This window comes from Salvelinus alpinus, chromosome 7 (assembly GCF_045679555.1).
Source record: "Salvelinus alpinus chromosome 7, SLU_Salpinus.1, whole genome shotgun sequence".
NCBI classification, from domain to species: domain Eukaryota; kingdom Metazoa; phylum Chordata; class Actinopteri; order Salmoniformes; family Salmonidae; genus Salvelinus; species Salvelinus alpinus.
In genome coordinates this window covers 72,487,753-72,513,803 of record NC_092092.1, presented here as the reverse complement: position 1 = coordinate 72,513,803, position 26,051 = coordinate 72,487,753, and the positions used below count along the sequence as shown (strand labels likewise).

At 39.9% G+C, this 26,051-nt stretch overlaps 1 protein-coding gene across 1 annotated transcript in view; it reads right to left on the bottom strand.

Moving 5' to 3' along the window:
• Positions 1–26,051, bottom strand: part of LOC139581633 (cytoplasmic FMR1-interacting protein 2-like) — a 70,308-nt gene that overhangs the window by 30,799 nt on the left and 13,458 nt on the right. Inside the window, exons 4-8 of the mRNA XM_071411595.1 lie at positions 21,070–21,147; positions 5,157–5,258; positions 4,763–4,944; positions 4,391–4,487; positions 3,048–3,176 (exon numbers count right to left, since the gene is read on the bottom strand). Of these exons, the coding sequence (XP_071267696.1) occupies positions 3,048–3,176; positions 4,391–4,487; positions 4,763–4,944; positions 5,157–5,258; positions 21,070–21,147 (588 nt within the window). The remainder of the gene's footprint in view (positions 1–3,047; positions 3,177–4,390; positions 4,488–4,762; positions 4,945–5,156; positions 5,259–21,069; positions 21,148–26,051) is intronic.

The following is a 26,051-nucleotide window of genomic DNA, read 5'->3' as shown; positions in this document are numbered from 1 at the left end:
CAGGTAGTTAAGATCCAGACAGAGACAGGTATCTAGAGAAAGGCAGGTAGTTAAGATCCAGACAGAGACAGGTATCTAGAGAAAGGCAGGTAGTTAAGATCCAGACAGAGACAGGTATCTAGAGAAAGGCAGGTAGTTAACATCCAGACAGAGACAGGTATCTAGAGAAAGGCAGGTAGTTAAGATCCAGACAGAGACAGGTATCTAGAGAAAGGCAGGTAGTTAAGATCCAGACAGAGACAGGTATCTAGAGAAAGGCAGGTAGTTAAGATCCAGACAGAGACAGGTATCTAGAGAAAGGCAGGTAGTTAAGATCCAGATAGACAGGTATCTAGAGAAAGGCAGGTAGTTAAGATACAGACAGAGACAGGTATCTAGAGAAAGGCAGGTAGTTAAGATCCAGACAGACAGGTATCTAGAGAAAGGCAGGTAGTTAAGATCCAGACAGAGACAGGTATCTAGAGAAAGGCAGGTAGTTAAGATCCAGACAGAGACAGGTATCTAGAGAAAGGCAGGTAGTTAAGATCCAGACAGAGACAGGTATCTAGAGAAAGGCAGGTAGTTAAGATCCAGACAGAGACAGGTATCTAGAGAAAGGCAGGTAGTTAAGATCCAGACAGAGACAGGTATCTAGAGAAAGGCAGGTAGTTAACATCCAGACAGAGACAGGTATCTAGAGAAAGGCAGGTAGTTAAGATCCAGACAGAGACAGGTATCTAGAGAAAGGCAGGTAGTTAAGATCCAGACAGAGACAGGTATCTAGAGAAAGGCAGGTAGTTAAGATCCAGACAGAGACAGGTATCTAGAGAAAGGCAGGTAGTTAAGATCCAGACAGAGACAGGTATCTAGAGAAAGGCAGGTAGTTAAGATCCAGACAGAGACAGGTATCTAGAGAAAGGCAGGTAGTTAAGATCCAGATAGACAGGTATCTAGAAAAAGGCAGGTAGTTAAGATACAGACAGAGACAGGTATCTAGAGAAAGGCAGGTAGTTAAGATCCAGACAGAGACAGGTACAGTGAGGGAAAAAAGTATTTGATCCCCTGCTGATTTTGTACGTTTGCCCACTGACAAAGAAATTATCAGTCTATAATTTTAATGGTAGGTTTATTTGAACAGTGAGAGACAGAATAACAACAAAAATATCCAGAAAAATGCATGTCAAAAATGTTATAAATTGATTTGCATTTTAATGAGGGAAATAAGTATTTGACCCCTTCTCAATCAAAAAGATTTCTGGCTCCCAGGTGTCTTTCATACAGGTAACGAACGGAGATTAGGAGCACACTCTTAAAGGGAGTGCTCCTAATCTCAGTTTCTTACCTGTATAAAAGATACCTGTCCACAGAAGCAATCAATCAATCAGATTCCAAACTCTCCACCATGGCCAAGACCAAAGAGCTCTCCAAGGATGTCAGGGACAAGATTGTAGACCTACACAAGGCTGGAATGGGCTACAAGACCATCGCCAAGCAGCTTGGTGAGAAGGTGACAACAGTTTCTGTGATTATTCGCAAATGGAAGAAACACAAAAGAACTGTCAATCTCCCTCAACCTGGGGCTCCATGCAAGATCTCACCTCGTGGAGTTGCAATGATCATGAGAACGGTGAGGAATCAGCCCAGAACTACACAGGAGGATCTTGTCAATGATCTCAAGGCAGCTGGGACCATAGTCATCAAGAAAACAATTGGTAACACACTATGCCGTGAAGGACTGAAATCCTGCAGCGCCCGCAAGTTCCCCCTGCTCAAGAAAGCACATATACATGCCCGTCTGAAGTTTGCCAATGAACATCTGAATGATTCAGAGGACAACTGGGTGAACGTGTTGTGGTCAGATGAGACCAAAATGGAGTTCTTTGGCATCAACCCAACTTGCCGTGTTTGGAGGAGGAGGAATGCTGCCTATGACCCCAAGAAACCATCCCCACCGTCAAACATGGAGGTGGAAACATTATGCTTTGGGGGTGTTTTTCTGCTAAAGGGACAGGACAACTTCACCGCATCAAAGGGACGATGGACGGGGCCATGTACCGTCAAATCTTGGGTGAAAACCTCCTTCCCTCAGCCAGGGTATTGAAAATGGGTCGTGGATGGGTATTCCAGCATGACAATGACCCAAAACACACGGCCAAGGCAACAAAGGAGTGGCTCAAGAAGAAGCACATTAAGGTCCTGGAGTGGCCTAGCCAGTCTCCAGACCTTAATCCCATAGAAAATCTGTGGAGGGAGCTGAAGGTTCGAGTTGCCAAACGTCAGCCTCGAAACCTTAATGACTTGAAGAAGATCTGCAAAGAGGAGTGGGACAAAATCCCTCCTGAGATGTGTGCAAACCTGGTGGCCAACTACAAGAAACATCTGACCTCTGTGATTGCCAACAAGGGTTTTGCCACCAAGTACTAAGTCATGTTTTGCAGAGGGGTCAAATACTTATTTCCCTCATTAAAATGCAAATCAATTCATAACATTTTTGACATGCGTTTTTCTGGATTTTTTTGTTGATATTCTGTCTCTCACTGTTCAAATAAACCTACCATTAAAATTATAGACTGATCATTTCTTTGTCAGTGGGCAAACGTACAAAATCAGCAGGGGATCAAATACTTTTTTCCCTCACTGTATCTAGAGAAAGGCAGGTAGTTAAGATCCAGAGAGACAGGTATCTAGAGAAAGGCAGGTAGTTAAGATCCAGACAGAGACAGGTATCTAGAGAAAGGCAGGTAGTTAAGATCCAGACAGAGACAGGTATCTAGAGAAAGGCAGGTAGTTAAGATCCAGAGAGACAGGTATCTAGAGAAAGGCAGGTAGTTAAGATCCAGACAGAGACAGGTATCTAGAGAAAGGCAGGTAGTTAAGATCCAGACAGAGACAGGTATCTAGAGAAAGGCAGGTAGTTAAGATCCAGACAGAGACAGGTATCTAGAGAAAGGCAGGTAGTTAAGATCCAGAGAGACAGGTATCTAGAGAAAGGCAGGTAGTTAAGATCCAGACAGAGACAGGTATCTAGAGAAAGGCAGGTAAGACAGAGAGCTAGATGAGGCTCTTACCTTGAGCAGCATGTGTTTCTCGCTGGGCGTCAAGTACATCTTGTTCTCATAGTAATCAACACTGATGTTGACAATGTCTGCTAACAACTCCTCATAGCCAGGAATCACCTCCAGCTGCTGCTGCAGACACTACAGAGAGAAATATACACACTATTACTGCTGCTGCAGACACTACAGAGAAATATACACACTATTACTGCTGCTGCAGACACTACAGAGAGAAATATACACACTATTACTGCTGCTGCAGACACTAAAGAGAAATATACACACTATTACTGCTGCTGCAGACACTACAGAGAGAAATATACACACTATTACTGCTGCTGCAGACACTACAGAGAAATATACACACTATTACTGCTGCTGCAGACACTACAGAGAGAAATATACACACTATTACTGCTGCTGCAGACACTACAGAGAAATATACACACTATTACTGCTGCTGCAGACACTACAGAGAAATATACACACTATTACTGCTGCTGCAGACACTACAGAGAAATATACACACTATTACTGCTGCTGCAGACACTACAGAGAGAAATATACACACTATTACTGCTGCTGCAGACACTACAGAGAAATATACACACTATTACTGCTGCTGCAGACACTACAGAGAGAAATATACACACTATTACTGCTGCTGCAGACACTACAGAGAGAAATATACACACTATTACTGCTGCTGCAGACACTACAGAGAAATATACACACTATTACTGCTGCTGCAGACACTACAGAGAAATATACACACTATTACTGCTACTGCAGACACTACAGAGAGAAATATACACACTATTACTGCTGCTGCAGACACTACAGAGAGAAATATACACACTATTACTGCTGCTGCAGACACTACAGAGAGAACTATACACACTATTACTGCTGCTGCAGACACTACAGAGAGAAATATACACACTATTACTGCTGCTGCAGACACTACAGAGAGAAATATACACACTATTACTGCTGCTGCAGACACTACAGAGAAATATACACACTATTACTGCTGCTGCAGACACTACAGAGAAATATACACACTATTACTGCTGCTGCAGACACTACAGAGAGAAATATACACACTATTACTGCTGCTGCAGACACTACAGAGAAATATACACACTATTACTGCTGCTGCAGACACTACAGAGAGAAATATACACACTATTACTGCTGCTGCAGACACTACAGAGAGAAATATACACACTATTACTGCTGCTGCAGACACTACAGAGAAATATACACACTTTTACTGCTGCTGCAGACACTACAGAGAAATATACACACTATTACTGCTGCTGCACAACACGCACACATACACACACACACACCTGAGTAATCCTGTTGTGATTGGCTAGGAACATAGAGAGGTTCTGTGACTCCTGGATGGACTGAGGGTCGGCCATCTTCCTCAGGAACTGAGCCGCCCTGCAGACACAAATATTACCACATATCTAATTCTGTAGCCACACCTCACAGATTCTGTTAACCTGAGTCGATTGGGTACATCTCAATAGTGGGGTAAATTGGCCCTTCATTCTGTCCCTTTTGCTTTATTTAAGCTGATGTGAAGGAACTAGACAGGTGAAAACAAATTCCTGTGTTTTCAGGATCAGTACAGGTGAAGGAAAGGTGATAGGGAGAGGAAGCCACTGCAGGCTATTGAGACGCATCCCCACATTGTGTCTGTCTTCCCTCCGTACCTTTTATAGGCAGAGTGGTCGTTCTTGACGCTACACTTCATGTTCTTGAGTTCGTCGAGCACAGCGAACATGTTGATGAACTTGCCCAGGGTGAGAAGGTAGGCTTCAGAGACAAAGTCTTTCCTCCGCTCAGCGTGGCAAAGACGCTTCACCTCCCCGCAGAAACGCTCGATGGCCTTACGCTGCAGGGGAGGACAGGGGAAAAGGAGACGACAGAGAGAAGAGAGGTTTTTCAGATATATATAGGACTCATTTATTCATTCATTATTTAATTCAAGGGACAAGGATATGATGGACTGACAGAATTCCAATTCAAATACGATACATTCATTACGCTGTTCATTCATTTGATTGATTGATTCATTCATTCATGCATCAATCAATGGTCTCTCACCTGAAAGTACATGAACTTCATGAGCTTGGTGACCTCTGGTTCCAGCACCTCCACAGTCTTCTCATAGATCTCCACCCTGTTGGGCTGCTCATTACACTTCACCTGGAGAACACAGGGGGGTGCCGTCACACAGCCTGCTCACTGGAACCACTCACAGGGCTCTCCCACATCTTTTTTTACACGTCACAGATCACAGTGTCCCTAGCCAGTATCACATTTTTAGGATCAGATGCCCGTACTAGAGCTGGGACGATAAACTGAAAACGATCAACGATACGATTACTTATCGCAGGCATTTTGCTGATATCGTTCATCACTATAAGTAGTCTACACCAGAGAAAAGTTGAAATGAAATACGTTTGCTAAAATGGGTGATTATAAATGGGACAATTGATGGCTAAAACCATCAAACTAGTAGTAGCAGTTTAATGTTCTAAACTGTGGTGCACATTAATGTTCTAAACTGTGGTGCACATTAATGTTCTAAACTGTGGTGCACATTACTGTTCTAAACTGTGGTGCACATTAATGTTCTAAACTATGGTGCACATTAATGTTATAAACTGTGGTGAACATTAATGTTCTAAACTGTGGTGCACATTAATGTTCTAAACTGTGGTGCACATTAATGTTCTAAACTGTGATGCACATTAATGTTCTAAACTGTGATGCACATTAATGTTCTAAACTGTGGTACACATTAATGTTAAACTGTGGTGCACATTAATGTTCTAAACTGTGGGGCACATTAATGTTCTAAACTGTGGTACACATTAATGTTAAACTGTGGTGCACATTAATGTTCTAAACTGTGGTGCACATTAATGTTCTAAACTGTGGTGCACATTAATGTTCTAAACTGTGGTGTACATTAATGTTCTAAACTGTGGTGCACATTAATGTTCTAAACTGTGGTGCACATCAATGTTCTAAACTGTGGTGCACATTACTGTTCTAAACTGTGGTGCACATTAATGTTCTAAACTATGGTGCACATTAATGTTATAAACTGTGGTGAACATTAATGTTCTAAACTGTGGTGCACATTAATGTTCTAAACTGTGGTGCACATTAATGTTCTAAACTGTGATGCACATTAATGTTCTAAACTGTGATGCACATTAATGTTCTAAACTGTGGTACACATTAATGTTAAACTGTGGTGCACATTAATGTTCTAAACTGTGGGGCACATTAATGTTCTAAACTGTGGTACACATTAATGTTAAACTGTGGTGCACATTAATGTTCTAAACTGTGGTGCACATTAATGTTCTAAACTGTGGTGCACATTAATGTTCTAAACTGTGGTGTACATTAATGTTCTAAACTGTGGTGCACATTAATGTTCTAAACTGTGGTGCACATCAATGTTCTAAACTGTGGTGCACATTAATGTTAAACTGTGGTGCACAGTAATGTTCTAAACTGTGGTGCACATTAATGTTCTAAACTGTGGTGCACATTAATGTTCTAAACTGTGGTGCACATTAATGTTCTAAACTGTGATGCACATTAATGTTCTAAACTGTGATGCACATTAATGTTCTAAACTGTGGTGCACATTAATGTTCTAAACTGTGGTGCACATTAATGTTATAAACTGTGGTTCACATTAATGTTCTAAACTGTGGTGCACATTAATGTTCTAAACTGTGGTAAACATTAATGTTCTAAACTGTGGTAAACATTAATGTTCTAAACTGTGGTGCACATTAATGTTCTAAACTATGGTAAACATTAATGTTCTAAACTGTGGTGCACATTAATGTTCTAAACTGTGGTAAACATTAATGTTCTAAACTGTGGTGCACATTAATGTTCTAAACTGTGGTGCTCATTAATGTTATAAACTGTGGTGCACATTAATGTTATAAACTGTGGTGCACATTAATGTTATAAAATGTGGTGAACATTAATGTTCTAAACTGTGGTGCACATCAATGTTCTAAACTGTGGTGCACATCAATGTTATAAACTGTGGTGCACATTAATGTGCTAAACTGTGGTGCACATCAATGTTATAAACTGTGGTGCACATTAATGTTATAAACTGTGGTGTACATTAATGTTACAAACTGTGGTGCACATTAATGTTATAAACTGTGGTGCACATTAATGTTCTAAACTGTGGTGCACAGTAATGTTCTAAACTGTGATGCACATTAATGTTATAAACTGTGGAGGACATTAATGTTCTAAACTGTGGTGCACATTAATGTTATAAACTGTGGTGCACATTAATGTTATAAACTGTGGTGAACATTAATGTTATAAACTGTGGTGCACATTAATGTTATAAACTGAGGTGCACATTAATGTTATAAACTGTGGTGCACATTAATGTTATAAACTGTGGTGCACATTAATGTTATAAACTGTGGTGCACATTAATGTTATAAACTGTGGTGCACATTAATGTTCTAAACTGTGGTGCACATTAATGTTCTAAACTGTGGTGCACATTAATGTTCTAAACTGTGGTGCACATCAATGTTCTAAACTGTGGTGCACATTAATGTTATAAACTGTGGTTCACATTAATGTTCTAAACTGTGGTGCACATTAATGTTCTAAACTGTGGTAAACATTAATGTTCTAAACTGTGGTAAACATTAATGTTCTAAACTGTGGTGCACATTAATGTTCTAAACTATGGTAAACATTAATGTTCTAAACTGTGGTGCACATTAATGTTCTAAACTGTGGTAAACATTAATGTTCTAAACTGTGGTGCACATTAATGTTCTAAACTGTGGTGCTCATTAATGTTATAAACTGTGGTGCACATTAATGTTATAAACTGTGGTGCACATTAATGTTATAAAATGTGGTGAACATTAATGTTCTAAACTGTGGTGCACATCAATGTTCTAAACTGTGGTGCACATCAATGTTATAAACTGTGGTGCACATTAATGTGCTAAACTGTGGTGCACATCAATGTTATAAACTGTGGTGCACATTAATGTTATAAACTGTGGTGTACATTAATGTTACAAACTGTGGTGCACATTAATGTTATAAACTGTGGTGCACATTAATGTTCTAAACTGTGGTGCACAGTAATGTTCTAAACTGTGATGCACATTAATGTTATAAACTGTGGAGGACATTAATGTTCTAAACTGTGGTGCACATTAATGTTATAAACTGTGGTGCACATTAATGTTATAAACTGTGGTGAACATTAATGTTATAAACTGTGGTGCACATTAATGTTATAAACTGAGGTGCACATTAATGTTATAAACTGTGGTGCACATTAATGTTATAAACTGTGGTGCACATTAATGTTATAAACTGTGGTGCACATTAATGTTATAAACTGTGGTGCACATTAATGTTCTAAACTGTGGTGCACATTAATGTTCTAAACTGTGGTGCACATTAATGTTCTAAACTGTGGTGCACATCAATGTTCTAAACTGTGATGCACATTAATGTTCTAAAGTGTGGTGCACATTAATGTTCTAAACTGTGGTGTACATTAATGTTACAAACTGTGGTGCACATTAATGTTATAAACTGTGGTGCACATTAATGTTCTAAACTGTGGTGCACAGTAATGTTCTAAACTGTGATGCACATTAATGTTATAAACTGTGGAGGACATTAATGTTCTAAACTGTGGTGCACATTAATGTTATAAACTGTGGTGCACATTAATGTTATAAACTGTGGTGAACATTAATGTTATAAACTGTGGTGCACATTAATGTTATAAACTGAGGTGCACATTAATGTTATAAACTGTGGTGCACATTAATGTTATAAACTGTGGTGCACATTAATGTTATAAACTGTGGTGCACATTAATGTTATAAACTGTGGTGCACATTAATGTTCTAAACTGTGGTGCACATTAATGTTCTAAACTGTGGTGCACATTAATGTTCTAAACTGTGGTGCACATCAATGTTCTAAACTGTGATGCACATTAATGTTCTAAAGTGTGGTGCACATTAATGTTCTAAACTGTGGTGTACATTAATGTTACAAACTGTGGTGCACATTAATGTTATAAACTGTGGTGCACATTAATGTTCTAAACTGTGGTGCACAGTAATGTTCTAAACTGTGATGCACATTAATGTTATAAACTGTGGAGCACATTAATGTTCTAAACTGTGGTGCACATTAATGTTATAAACTGTGGTGCACATTAATGTTATAAACTGTGGTGAACATTAATGTTATAAACTGTGGTGCACATTAATGTTATAAACGGAGGTGCACATTAATGTTATAAACTGTGGAGCACATTAATGTTCTAAACTGTGGTGCACATTAATGTTCTAAACTATGGTGCACATTAATGTTATAAACTGTGGTGAACATTAATGTTATAAACTGTGGTGCACATTAATGTTCTAAACTGTGATGCACATTAATGTTCTAAACTGTGATGCACATTAATGTTATAAACTGTGGTTCACATTAATGTTCTAAACTGTGGTAAACATTAATGTTCTAAACTGTGGTAAACATTAATGTTCTAAACTGTGGTGCACATTAATGTTCTAAACTGTGGTGCACATTAATGTTCTAAACTGTGGTGCACATTAATGTTCTAAACTGTGGTGAACATTAATGTTCTAAACTGTGGTGCACATTAATGTTCTAAACTGTGGTGCACATTAATGTTCTAAACTGTGGTGCACATTAATGTTATAAACTGTGGTTCACATTAATGTTCTAAACTGTGGTGCACATTAATGTTCTAAACTGTGGTAAACATTAATGTTCTAAACTGTGGTGCACATTAATGTTCTAAACTGTGGTAAACATTAATGTTCTAAACTGTGGTGCACATTAATGTTCTAAATTGTGGTGCTCATTAATGTTATAAACTGTGGTGCACATTAATGTTATAAACTGTGGTGCACATTAATGTTATAAAATGTGGTGAACATTAATGTTCTAAACTGTGGTGCACATCAATGTTCTAAACTGTGGTGCACATCAATGTTATAAACTGTGGTGCACATTAATGTGCTAAACTGTGGTGCACATCAATGTTATAAACTGTGGTGCACATTAATATGCAGTATTTTGTTTTTTTACGTGTTATTTCTTACATCGGTACCCCGGGTAATCTTAGGTTTCATTACATACAGTCGGGAGGAACTACTGAATATACGATTAACGTCAACTCATCATCGTTCCTACCAGGAATATGACTTTCCCGAAACGGATCCAGTGTCTTGCCTTCCACACAATACAATGGATCTGATCCCAGCCGGCGACCCTGTGCGACGCCGAAAAAGGGGAAAACGTGGCGGTCTCGTGGTCAGGCTTCGGAGACGGGCACATCGCGCTCCACTCCCTAGCATACTACTCGCCAATGTCCAGTCTCTTGACAATAAGGTTGATGAAATCCGAGCACGGGTAGCATTCCAGAGAGACATCAGGGATTGCAACGTGCTCTGCTTCACGGAAACATGGCTAACTCAAGGGACGCTAACGGAGTCGGTGCAGCCAGCTGGTTTCTCCATGCATCGCGCCGACAGAAACAAACATCTTTCCGGTAAGAAGAGGGGCGGGGGGGTATGCCTTATGATTAACGAGAAGTGGTGTGATCATCATAACAACACACAAGAACTCAAGTCGTTCTGTTCACCTGATCTAGAACTCCTCACAATCAAATGTCGACCGCATTATCTACCAAGGGAATTCTCGTCAATCATAATCACAGCCGTATACATTCCCCCCCAAGCAGACACATCGATGGCCCTGAACGAACTTTATCTGACTCTTTGTAAACTGGAAACCACACACCCTGAGGCTGCATTCATCGTAGCTGGGGATTTTAACAAGGCTAATCTAAAAACAAAACTCCCTAAATTCTATCAGCATATCGATTGTGCTACCAGGGCTGGAAAAACACTAGACCATTGTTACACTAATTTCCGCGACGCTTATAAGGCCCTCCCCCGCCCCCCTTTCGGAAAAGCTGACCACGACTCCATTTTGTTGATTCCAGCCTACAAACAAAAACTCAAACAACAAGCTCCCGCGCTCAGGTCTGTTCAACGCTGGTCCGACCAATCTGAATCCACGCTTCAAGACTGCTTCGATCACGCAGATTGGAATATGTTCCGCATCGCGTCCAACAACAATATTGACGAATATGCTGATTCGGTGAGCGAGTTCATTAGGAAGTGCATTGACGATGTCGTACCCACAGCAACGATAAAAACATTCCCAAACCAGAAACCGTGGATTGACGGCAGCATTCGCGTGAAACTGAAAGCGCGAACCACTGCTTTTAACCAGGGCAAGGTGACCGGAAGCATGACCGAATACAAACAGTGTAGCTATTCTCTCCGCAAGGCAATCAAACAGGCCAAGTCTCAGTACAGAGACAAAATCGAGTCGAAATTCAACAGCTCAGACACAAGAGGTATGTGGCAGGGTCTACAGTCAATCACGGATTACAAAAAGAAAACCAGCCCCGTCGAGGACCAGGATGTCTTGCTCCCAGACAGGCTAAACAACTTTTTTGCCCGCTTTGAGGACAATACAGTGCCACTGACACGGCCCCCTACCAAAACCTGCGGGCTCTCCTTCACTGCAGCCGAGGTGAGTAAAACATTTAAACGTGTTAACCCTCGCAAGGCTGCAGGCCCAGACGGCATTCCCAGCCGCGTCCTCAGAGCATGCGCAGACCAGCTGGCTGGTGTGTTTACGGACATATTCAATCAATCCTTATCCCAGTCTGCTGTTCCCACATGCTTCAAGAGGGCCACCATTGTTCCTGTTCCCAAGAAAGCTAAGGTAACTGAGCTAAACGACTACCGCCCCGTAGCACTCACTTCCGTCATCATGAAGTGCTTTGAGAGACTAGTCAAGGACCATATCACCTCCACCCTACCGGACACCCTAGACCCACTTCAATTTGCTTACCGACCCAATAGGTCCACAGACGACGCAATCGCAACCACACTGCACACTGCCCTAACCCATCTGGACAAGAGGAATACCCATGTGAGAATGCTGTTCATCGATTACAGCTCAGCATTTAACACCATAGTACCCTCCAAACTCGTCATCAAGCTCGAGACCCTGGGTCTCGACCCCGCCCTGTGCAACTGGGTCCTGGACTTCCTGACGGGCCGCCCCCAGGTGGTGAGGGTAGGTAACAACATCTCCACCCCGCTGATCCTCAACACTGGGGCCCCACAAGGGTGCGTTCTGAGCCCTCTCCTGTACTCCCTGTTCACCCACGACTGCGTGGCCATGCACGCCTCCAACTCAATCATCAAGTTTGCGGACGACACTACAGTGGTAGGCTTGATCACCAACAACGACGAGACGGCCTACAGGGAGGAGGTGAGGGCCCTCGGAGTGTGGTGTCAGGAAAATAACCTCATACTCAACGTCAACAAAACAAAGGAGATGATTGTGGACTTCAGGAAACAGCAGAGGGAGCACCCCCCTATCCACATCGACGGGTCAGTAGTGGAGAAGGTGGAAAGTTTTAAGTTCCTCGGTGTACACATCACGGACAAACTGAACTGGTCCACCCACACAGACAGCGTTGTGAAGAAGGCGCAGCAGCGCCTCTTCAACCTCAGGAGGCTGAAGAAATTCGGCTTGTCACCAAAAGCACTCACAAACTTCTACAGATGCACAATCGAGAGCATCCTGTCGGGCTGTATCACCGCCTGGTACGGCAACTGCTCCGCCCACAACCGTAAGGCTCTCCAGAGGGTAGTGAGGTCTGCAGAACGCATCACCAGGGGCAAACTACCTGCCCTCCAGGACACCTACACCACCCGATGTCACAGGAAGGCCATAAAGATCATCAAGGACAACAACCACCCAAGCCACTGCCTGTTCACCCCGCTATCATCCAGAAGGCGAGGTCAGTACAGGTGCATCAAAGCAGGGACCGAGAGACTGAAAAACAGCTTCTATCTCAAGGCCATCAGACTGTTAAACAGCCACCACTAACATTTAGCGGCCGCTGCCAACATACTGACTCAACTCCAGCCACTTTAAAAATGGGAATTGATGGAAATTATGTAAAAATGTACCACTAGCCACTTTAAGCAATGCCACTTAATACAATGTTTACATACCCTACATTACCCATCTCATATGTATATATACTGTACTCTATATCATCTACTGCATCTTGCCATCTTTATGCAATACATGTACCACTAGCCACTTTAAACTATGCCACTTTATGTTTACATACCCTACAGTACTCATCTCATATGTATATACCGTACTCTATACCATCTACTGCATCTGCCATGCCGTTCTGTACCACCACTCATCCATATATCTTTATGTACATATTCTTTATCCCTTACACTTGTGTGTGTGTGTAAGGTAGTAGTGTGGAATTGTTAGGTTAGATTACTGTTGGTTATTACTGCATTGTCGGAACTAGAAGCACAAGCATTTCGCTACACTCGCATTAACATCTGCTAACCATGTGTATGTGACTAATAAAATTTGATTTTGATTTGATTTAATGTTATAAACTGTGGTGTACATTAATGTTACAAACTGTGGTGCACATTAATGTTATAAACTGTGGTGCACATTAATGTTCTAAACTGTGGTGCACAGTAATGTTCTAAACTGTGATGCACATTAATGTTATAAACTGTGGAGGACATTAATGTTCTAAACTGTGGTGCACATTAATGTTATAAACTGTGGTGCACATTAATGTTATAAACTGTGGTGAACATTAATGTTATAAACTGTGGTGCACATTAATGTTATAAACTGAGGTGCACATTAATGTTATAAACTGTGGTGCACATTAATGTTATAAACTGTGGTGCACATTAATGTTATAAACTGTGGTGCACATTAATGTTATAAACTGTGGTGCACATTAATGTTCTAAACTGTGGTGCACATTAATGTTCTAAACTGTGGTGCACATTAATGTTCTAAACTGTGGTGCACATCAATGTTCTAAACTGTGATGCACATTAATGTTCTAAAGTGTGGTGCACATTAATGTTCTAAACTGTGGTGTACATTAATGTTACAAACTGTGGTGCACATTAATGTTATAAACTGTGGTGCACATTAATGTTCTAAACTGTGGTGCACAGTAATGTTCTAAACTGTGATGCACATTAATGTTATAAACTGTGGAGCACATTAATGTTCTAAACTGTGGTGCACATTAATGTTATAAACTGTGGTGCACATTAATGTTATAAACTGTGGTGAACATTAATGTTATAAACTGTGGTGCACATTAATGTTATAAACTGAGGTGCACATTAATGTTATAAACTGTGGAGCACATTAATGTTCTAAACTGTGGTGCACATTAATGTTCTAAACTATGGTGCACATTAATGTTATAAACTGTGGTGAACATTAATGTTATAAACTGTGGTGCACATTAATGTTCTAAACTGTGATGCACATTAATGTTCTAAACTGTGATGCACATTAATGTTATAAACTGTGGTTCACATTAATGTTCTAAACTGTGGTAAACATTAATGTTCTAAACTGTGGTAAACATTAATGTTCTAAACTGTGGTGCACATTAATGTTCTAAACTGTGGTGCACATTAATGTTCTAAACTGTGGTGCACATTAATGTTCTAAACTGTGGTGCACATTAATGTTCTAAACTGTGGTGCACATTAATGTTCTAAACTGTGGTGCACATTAATGTTCTAAACTGTGGTGCACATTAATGTTATAAACTGTGGTTCACATTAATGTTCTAAACTGTGGTGCACATTAATGTTCTAAACTGTGGTAAACATTAATGTTCTAAACTGTGGTAAACATTAATGTTCTAAACTGTGGTGCACATTAATGTTCTAAACTGTGGTAAACATTAATGTTCTAAACTGTGGTGCACATTAATGTTCTAAACTGTGGTGCTCATTAATGTTCTAAACTGTGGTGCACATTAATGTTATAAACTGTGGTGCACATTAATGTTATAAAATGTGGTGAACATTAATGTTCTAAACTGTGGTGCACATCAATGTTCTAAACTGTGGTGCACATCAATGTTATAAACTGTGGTGCACATTAATGTGCTAAACTGTGGTGCACATCAATGTTATAAACTGTGGTGCACATTAATGTTATAAACTGTGGTGTACATTAATGTTACAAACTGTGGTGCACATTAATGTTATAAACTGTGGTGCACATTAATGTTCTAAACTGTGGTGCACAGTAATGTTCTAAACTGTGATGCACATTAATGTTATAAACTGTGGAGGACATTAATGTTATAAACTGTGGTGCACATTAATGTTATAAACTGTGGTGCACATTAATGTTATAAACTGTGGTGAACATTAATGTTATAAACTGTGGTGCACATTAATGTTATAAACTGAGGTGCACATTAATGTTATAAACTGTGGTGCACATTAATGTTATAAACTGTGGTGCACATTAATGTTATAAACTGTGGTGCACATTAATGTTATAAACTGTGGTGCACATTAATGTTCTAAACTGTGGTGCACATTAATGTTCTAAACTGTGGTGCACATTAATGTTCTAAACTGTGGTGCACATCAATGTTCTAAACTGTGATGCACATTAATGTTCTAAAGTGTGGTGCACATTAATGTTCTAAACTGTGGTGTACATTAATGTTACAAACTGTGGTGCACATTAATGTTATAAACTGTGGTGCACATTAATGTTCTAAACTGTGGTGCACAGTAATGTTCTAAACTGTGATGCACATTAATGTTATAAACTGTGGAGCACATTAATGTTCTAAACTGTGGTGCACATTAATGTTATAAACTGTGGTGCACATTAATGTTATAAACTGTGGTGAACATTAATGTTATAAACTGTGGTGCACATTAATGTTATAAACTGAGGTGCACATTAATGTTATAAACTGTGGAGCACATTAATGTTCTAAACTGTGGTGCACATTAATGTTCTAAACTATGGTGCACATTAATGTTATAAACTGTGGTGAACATTAATGTTATAAACTGTGGTGCACATTAATGTTCTAAACTGTGATGCACATTAATGTTCTAAACTGTGATGCACATTAATGTTCTAAACTGTGGTACACATTAATGTTAAACTGTGGTGCACATTAATGTTCTAAACTGTGGGGCACATTAATGTTCTAAACTGTGGTACACATTAATGTTAAACTGTGGTGCACATTAATGTTCTAAACTGTGGTGCACATTAATGTTCTAAACTGTGGTGCACATTAATGTTCTAAACTGTGGTGTACATTAATGTTCTAAACTGTGGTGCACATTAATGTTCTAAACTGTGGTGCACATCAATGTTCTAAACTGTGGTGCACATTAATGTTAAACTGTGGTGCACAGTAATGTTCTAAACTGTGGTGCACATTAATGTTCTAAACTGTGGTGCACATTAATGTTCTAAACTGTGGTGCACATTAATGTTCTAAACTGTGGTGCACATTAATGTTCTAAACTGTGGTGCACATTAATGTTATAAACTGTGGTTCACATTAATGTTCTAAACTGTGGTAAACATTAATGTTCTAAACTGTGGTAAACATTAATGTTCTAAACTGTGGTGCACATTAATGTTCTAAACTGTGGTGCACATTAATGTTCTAAACTGTGGTAAACATTAATGTTCTAAACTGTGGTGCACATTAATGTTCTAAACTGTGGTGCTCATTAATGTTATAAACTGTGGTGCACATTAATGTTATAAACTGTGGTGCACATTAATGTTATAAAATGTGGTGAACATTAATGCTCTAAACTGTGGTGCACATCAATGTTCTAAACTGTGGTGCACATCAATGTTATAAACTGTGGTGCACATTAATGTGCTAAACTGTGGTGCACATCAATGTTATAAACTGTGGTGCACATTAATGTTATAAACTGTGGTGTACATTAATGTTACAAACTGTGGTGCACATTAATGTTATAAACTGTGGTGCACATTAATGTTCTAAACTGTGGTGCACAGTAATGTTCTAAACTGTGATGCACATTAATGTTATAAACTGTGGAGGACATTAATGTTCTAAACTGTGGTGCACATTAATGTTATAAACTGTGGTGCACATTAATGTTATAAACTGTGGTGAACATTAATGTTATAAACTGTGGTGCACATTAATGTTATAAACTGAGGTGCACATTAATGTTATAAACTGTGGTGCACATTAATGTTATAAACTGTGGTGCACATTAATGTTATAAACTGTGGTGCACATTAATGTTATAAACTGTGGTGCACATTAATGTTCTAAACTGTGGTGCACATTAATGTTCTAAACTGTGGTGCACATTAATGTTCTAAACTGTGGTGCACATCAATGTTCTAAACTGTGATGCACATTAATGTTCTAAAGTGTGGTGCACATTAATGTTCTAAACTGTGGTGTACATTAATGTTACAAACTGTGGTGCACATTAATGTTATAAACTGTGGTGCACATTAATGTTCTAAACTGTGGTGCACAGTAATGTTCTAAACTGTGATGCACATTAATGTTATAAACTGTGGAGCACATTAATGTTCTAAACTGTGGTGCACATTAATGTTATAAACTGTGGTGCACATTAATGTTATAAACTGTGGTGAACATTAATGTTATAAACTGTGGTGCACATTAATGTTATAAACTGAGGTGCACATTAATGTTATAAACTGTGGTGCACATTAATGTTATAAACTGTGGTGCACATTAATGTTATAAACTGTGGTGCACATTAATGTTATAAACTGTGGTGCACATTACTGTTCTAAACTGTGGTGCACATTAATGTTCTAAACTGTGGTGCACATTAATGTTCTAAACTGTGGTGCACATCAATGTTCTAAACTGTGATGCACATTAATGTTCTAAAGTGTGGTGCACATTAATGTTCTAAACTGTGGTGCACATTAATGTTCTAAACTGTGGTGCACATTAATGTTCTAAACTGTGGTGCACATTAATGTTCTAAACTGTGGTGCACATTAATGTTCTAAACTGTGATGCACATTAATGTTCTAAAGTGTGGTGCACATTAATGTTCTAAACTGTGGTGCACATTAATGTTCTAAACTGTGGTGCACATTAATGTTCTAAACTGTGGTGCACATTAATGTTCTAAACTGTGATGCACATTAATGTTATAAGCTGTGGTGCACATTAATGTTCTAAACTGTGGTAAACATTAATGTTCTAAACTGTGGTGCACATTAATGTTATAAACTGTGGTGCACAGTAATGTTCTAAACTGTGGTGCACATTAATGTTCTAAACTGTGATGCACATTAATGTTATAAACTGTGGTGCACAGTAATGTTCTAAACTGTGATGCACATTAATGTTCTAAACTGTGGTGCACATCAATGTTCTAAACTGTGGTGCACATTAATGTTATAAACTGTGGTGCACATTAATGTTCTAAACTGTGGTGCACATTAATGTTCTAAACTGTGGTGCACATTAATGTTATAAACTGTGGTGCACATTAATGTTATAAACTGTGGTGCACAATATTGTTAAACTGTGGTGCACATTAATGTTATAAACTGTGGTGCACATTAATGTTATAAACTGTGGTGCACAATATTGTTAAACTGTGGTGCACATTAATGTCATAAACTGTGGTGCACATTAATGTTATAAATGTATTGTTCTATTTATCATTATCGCATCAATTCAGGAAATGTATCACAATATGGATTTCTGTCCATAATCGCCCAGCTCTATCCCTACACTTTCTGGGGAGGACAAATGGCCCCTATGTATGTCCCAAATGGCCCCCATAGGCCCTGGTCAAGAGTAGTACACTACATAAGGAATAGGATGCTATTTGGGAAGCAAACAAATGATGTGTCCCTGAGGCTACAAATTCAGCTCTTATACATCACTACACTATCAACAGTCTGCAGCACCCGGCCTCACCCTTCTAGAATCTGAAGTCAAATGACTACTGTTTGCTAATGATCTGGTGTTTCTGTCCCCAACCAAGGAGGGCCGACAGCAGCACCTAGATCTTCTGCACAGATTCTGTCAGACCTGGGCCCTGACAGTAAATCTCAGTAAGACTAAAATAATGGTGTTCCAAAAAAGGTTCAGTTTCCAGGACCACAAATACAAATTCCATCTAGACACCGTTGTCCTAGAGCACACAAACAACTTTACATACCTCGGCCTAAACATCAGCGTCACAGGTAACTTCCACAAAGCTGTGAACGATCTGAGAGACAAGGCAAAAAGGGCCTTCTACGCCATCAAAAGTAAAAATGTAACATTGTCACGACTTCCGCTGAAGTCGGTCACTCCTCTTGTTCGGCTGGTGTTCGGCGGTCGACATCACCGCCCTTCTAGCCATCACTGATCCATTTTTCATTTTCCATTGGTTTTGTCTTGTCTTCCTTCACACCTGGTTCCAATCCCATCAATTACATGTTGTGTATTTGACCCTCTGTTTCCCCTCATGTCCTTGTCGGAGATTGTTTTGTTTGTATGTGATGTGCTATTTAGTGTTGGTGTGCGACGGGTTTGTACCCACTTTGTTATTTTGTAAATTTTGGTTGTTTTGGAGTTTGGTCAGCATTTATTAAATAACTCCGTTTATACCAAGTTTGTTCTCCTGCGCCTGACTTCCCTGCCGCCAACACGCAGCCCTTACAAACATACAAATTAGGATCTGGCTAAAAATACTTGAATCAGTTGTAGAACCCATTGCCCTTTATGATTGTGAGGTCTGGGGTCCACTCACCAACCAATAATTCACAAAATTAAACAAACACCAAATTGAGACAAATTGCATGCAGAATTCTGCAAAAATATCCTCAGTGTACAACGTAAAACACAAAATAATGCATGCAGAGCATAATTAGGCCGATACCCACTATTATCAAAATCCAGAAAAGTGCAGTTAAATTCTACAACCACCAAAAAGGAAGCGATTCCCAAACCTTCCATAACAAAGCCATCACCTACAGATAGATGAACCTGGAGAAGGGTCCCCTAAGCAAGCTGGTCCTGGGGCTCTATTCAAACACAAACAGACCCCACAGAGCCCCAAGACAGCAACACAATTAGACCCAACCAAAACATGAGAAAACAAAAAGATAATTACTTGACACATTGGAAAGAATTAACAAAAAAACAGAGCATGCTATTAGAATGCTATTTGGCCCTAAACAGAGAGTACACAGTGGCAGAATACCTGACCACTGTGACTGACCCAAACTTAAGGAAAGCTTTGACTATGTACAGACTCAGCGAGCATAGCTTTGCTTTTGAGAAAGGCCGCCGTAGGCAGATCTGTCTCTCAAGAGAAGACAGGCTATATGCACACTGCCCACAAAATGAGGTGGAAACTGAGCTGCACTTCCTAACCTCCTGCCTAATGTATGACCATATTAGAGACACATATTTCCCTCAGATTACACAGACCCACAAAGAATTTGAAAACAATCCCTTTTCTACTTTAACTATTTGCACATAATACGACATTTGAAATGTCTTTATTCTTTTGTGAGTGTAATGTTTACTGTACATTTTTTATTGTTTATTTCACATTTGTTTATGATCTATTTCACTTGCTTTAGCAATGTAAACATGTATCCCATGTCAATTAAGCCCTTTGAATTGAATTGAGAGAGATACAGAGAGAGAGAGAGACAGAGAGAGAGAGAGACAGAGAGAGAGAGACAGAGAGAGAGACAGAGAGAGAGACAGAGAGAGAGAGACAGAAAGAGAGAAACAGAGAGAGAGAGACAGAGAGAGAGAGAGAGAGAGAGAGAGAGAGAGAGAGAGAGAGAGAGACAGAGAGAGTGTGTGTAATGTTTACTGTTAATTTAATATTTTTTATTTCACTTTGGTTTATTAATCCATTTCACTTGCTTTGACAATGTAATCATATGTTTCCCATGTCAATTAAGCCCTTTGAATTGAAAGAGAGAGAGTTACCTGTGGTATAGCTCTTGAGCAGCTTCTCCAGGTGTAGAGCATGACAGCATACTCATGGCCCTCCTCCAGCATCTCATTCTGGGGAGAGAGAACAGACAGAGGGGTTATATCTACACCTATTTATAAATGATGTGGCTAACTGTATGGATAAAAGGCTCAATTGTGCTGCCCTCTTCATTGACCTGTCAAAGGCTTTAGATACTGCTGATCACTCATTGCAAATTCAGAGGCTTTCCTCAATTGGCCGAGACCAGGCTGTATGTAACTGGTTGAAACATGACTTGACAGATAGAACTCAATGTGTGTCTACTGATGGTGTTAAATCAGGTTTCCTGGATATTATGAAAGGTGTCACGCAGGGGTTGATTCTGGGTCCAGTACTTTTTAATGTTTACATTAATAATATTGACTTTCCTGTAAACAATTGTGACCTGCACTTGTATGCGATGATACAGTTGTGTCTGCTATTGCCCCCACAGTTGACCAGGCTCTACCTGAACTACAGTCTGTCTTCATTGTATTATGATACAGTTGTGTCTGCTATTGCCCCCACAGTTGACCATGCTCTACCTGAACTACAGTCTGTCTTCATTGTATTATGATACTGTTGTGTCTGCTATTGCCCCCACAGTTGACCAGGCTCTACCTGAACTACAGTCTGTCTTCATTGTATTATGATACTGTTGTGTATGCTATTGCCCCCACAGTTGACCAGGCTCTACCTGAACTACAGTCTGTCTTCATTGTATTATGATACTGTTGTGTATGCTATTGCCCCCACAGTTGACCAGGCTCTACCTGAACTACAGTCTGTCTTCATTGTATTATGATACTGTTGTGTATGCTATTGCCCCCACAGTTGACCAGGCTCTACCTGAACTACAGTCTGTCTTCATTGTATTATGATACTGTTGTGTATGCTATTGCCCCTCAAGTTGACCAGGCTCTACCTGAACTACAGTCTGTCTTCATTGTATTATGATACTGTTGTGTATGCTATTGCCCCCACGGTTGACAAGGGCTCTACCTGAACTACAGTCTGTCTTCATTGTATTATGATACTGTTGTGTATGCTATTGCCCCCACGGTTGACAAGGGCTCTACCTGAACTACAGTCTGTCTTCATTGTATTATGATACTGTTGTGTATGCTATTGCCCCCACGGTTGACAAGGGCTCTACCTGAACTACAGTCTGTCTTCATTGTATTATGATACTGTTGTGTATGCTATTGCCCCCACAGTTGACCAGGCTCTACCTGAACTACAGTCTGTCTTCATTGTATTATGATACTGTTGTGTATGCTATTGCCCCCACAGTTGACAAGGGCTCTACCTGAACTACAGTCTGTCTTCATTGTATTATGATACGGTTGTGTCTGCTATTGCCCCCACAGTTGACAAGGGCTCTACCTGAACTACAGTCTGTCTTCATTGTATTATGATACGGTTGTGTCTGCTATTGCCCCCACAGTTGACCAGGCTCTACCTGAACTACAGTCTGTCTTCATTGTATTATGATACTGTTGTGTATGCTATTGCCCCCACAGTTGACCAGGCTCTACCTGAACTACAGTCTGTCTTCATTGTATTATGATACTGTTGTGTATGCTATTGCCCCCACGGTTGACAAGGGCTCTACCTGAACTACAGTCTGTCTTCATTGTATTATGATACTGTTGTGTATGCTATTGCCCCCACGGTTGACAAGGGCTCTACCTGAACTACAGTCTGTCTTCATTGTATTATGATACTGTTGTGTATGCTATTGCCCCCACAGTTGACCAGGCTCTACCTGAACTACAGTCTGTCTTCATTGTATTATGATACTGTTGTGTATGCTATTGCCCCCACAGTTGACAAGGGCTCTACCTGAACTACAGTCTGTCTTCATTGTATTATGATACGGTTGTGTCTGCTATTGCCCCCACAGTTGACAAGGGCTCTACCTGAACTACAGTCTGTCTTCATTGTATTATGATACGGTTGTGTCTGCTATTGCCCCCACAGTTGACCAGGCTCTACCTGAACTACAGTCTGTCTTCATTGTATTATGATACTGTTGTGTATGCTATTGCCCCCACAGTTGACCAGGCTCTACCTGAACTACAGTCTGTCTTCATTGTATTATGATACTGTTGTGTATGCTATTGCCCCTCAAGTTGACCAGGCTCTACCTGAACTACAGTCTGTCTTCATTGTATTATGATACTGTTGTGTATGCTATTGCCCCTCAAGTTGACCAGGCTCTACCTGAACTACAGTCTGTCTTCATTGTATTATGATACTGTTGTGTATGCTATTGCCCCCACGGTTGACAAGGGCTCTACCTGAACTACAGTCTGTCTTCATTGTATTATGATACTGTTGTGTATGCTATTGCCCCCACGGTTGACAAGGGCTCTACCTGAACTACAGTCTGTCTTCATTGTATTATGATACTGTTGTGTATGCTATTGCCCCTCAAGTTGACCGGGCTCTACCTGAACTACAGTCTGCCTTCATTGTATTACAGAAAACTATTGATCGTGTCACTGCTTCCAAATATCTGAGCATCTGGACAGATGAAAAGCGGTCTTTTAAAAAGCATACTGATGAGTTAGTTACAATTGAAGTCGGAAGTTTACATACACTTAGGTTGGAGTCATTAAAACTAGTTTTTCAACCACTCCACACATTTCTTGTTAACAAATAGTAGTTTTGGCAAGTCGGTTAGGACATCTACTTTGTGCCATTCTACAAGTCATTTTTCCAACAATTGTTTACAGACAGATTATTTCACTTATAATTCACTGTCTCACAATTACAGTGGGTCAGAAGTTTACATACACTAAGTTGACTGTGCCTTTAAACAGCTTGGAAAATTCCAGAAATTGATGTCATGGCTTTAGAAGCTTCTGATAGGCTAATTGACATAATTTGAATGATTTGGAGGTGTACCTGTGGATGTATTTCAAGGCCTACCTTCAAACTCAATTCCTTTTTGCTTGACCTCATGGAAAAATCTAAATAAATCAGCCAAGACCTCAGAGACCTCCACAAGTCTGGTTCATCCTTGGGAGCAATTTCCAAATGTCCGAAGGTACCACGTTCATCTGTACAAACAATAGTACGCAAGTATAAACACCATTGCACCACGCAGCCGTCATACCGCTCAGGAAGGAGACACGTTCTGTCTCCTAGAATTGAATGTACTTTGTGCGAAAAGTGCAAATCAACCCCAGAACAACAGCAAAGGACCTTGTGAAGATGCTGGAGGAAACAGGTACAAAAGTATGTATATCCACAGTAAAACGAGTCCTATATCGACATAACCTGAAAGGCCGCTCAGCAAAGCAGAAGCCACTGCTCCAAAACCGCCATAAAAAAGCCAGACTACGGTTTGCAACTGCACATGGGGACAAAGATCGTACTTTTTGGAGAAATGTCCTCTGGTCTGATGAAACAAAAATAGAACTGTTTGGCCATAATGACCATCGTTATGTTTGGAGGAAAAAGGGGGAAGCTTGCAAGCCGAAGAACACCATCCCCTCCGTGAAGTACGGGGGTGGCAGCATCATGTTGTTGGGGTGGGACTGGTGCACTTCACAAAATAGATGGCATAATGAGGAAGAGAAAATTATGTGGATATATTGAAGTACATCTCAAGACATCTGTCAGGAAGTTAAAGCTTGGTTATAAATGGGGTCTTCCAAATTGACAATGACCCCAAGCATACTTCTAAAGTTATGGCAAAATGGCTTAAGGACAACAAAGTCAAGGTATTGGAGTGGCCATCACAAAGCCCTGACCTCAATCCTATAGAAAATTTGTGGGCAGAACTGAAAGAGTGCGTGCGAGCAAGGAGGCCTACAAACCTGACTCAGTTACACCAGCTCTGCCAGGAGGAATGGGCCAAAATTCACCCAATTTATTGTGGGAAGCTTGTGGAAGGCTACCCAAAACGTTTGACCCAAGTTAAACAATTTAAAGGCAATTCTACCAAATACTAATTGAGTGAATGTAAACTTTTGACCCACTGGGAATGTGATGAAAGAAATAAAAGCTGAAATAAATCATTCTCTTTACTATTATTCTGACATTTCACATTCTTAAAATAAAGTGGTGATCCTAACTGACCTAAGACAGGGAATTTTTACTAGGACTAAATGTCAGGAATTGTAAAAAAAACTGAGTTTAAATGTTTTTGGCTCAGGTGTATGTAAACTTCCGACTTTAACTGTAAGAAGCTGAGAACAAAAATGGGCTTCTTCTATAGAAATAGGTCCTGCCTCTCGGTAAATAGTAGAAAGCAGATTAGGAACATCGATGTTTCTATCGGTCTTAGATAGGGCTGTTGCGGTGACCTTACTACCGCCACACCGGTGGTCACGAGTCATGAAGGCAGTCAAATTCCACATGACATTTTAGTCACGGTAATTAGGCTTCTCCAAGCTCTGATGCTGCTGCTGGTCATTGGTAGCCTACCAAACTTGCTAACTGCCTGGTACTCAGCAATCTATTGTCTAATCATTCTGACATCAATGCAAATGTAATAAAACATCTAAACAAACACTTCATGAGAGCCCATGAGCTCATGTTGTGCAACATTTCTATAGGCTATGCAATTGCCGAGCAAACAGAGTGATGGGCTCTACTAAAAAGAGGAGGATCCCATCAGCTTTCTATGGGCTAGGTCTACTATATTTATTTATCAGTTTTCTATAGGCTAGGCCTACTATATTTATTTATCAGTTTTCTATAGGCTAGGCCTAGTATATTTATTTATCAGCTTTCTATAGGCTAGGCCTACTATATTTATTTATCAGTTTTCTATAGGCTAGGCCTACTATATTTATTTATCAGTTTTCTCTAGGCTAGGCCTACTATATTTATTTATCAGTTTTCTATAGGCTAGGCCTAGTATATTTATTTATCAGCTTTCTATAGGCTAGGCCTAGTATATTTATTTATCAGCTTTCTATAAGCTAGGCCTACTATATTT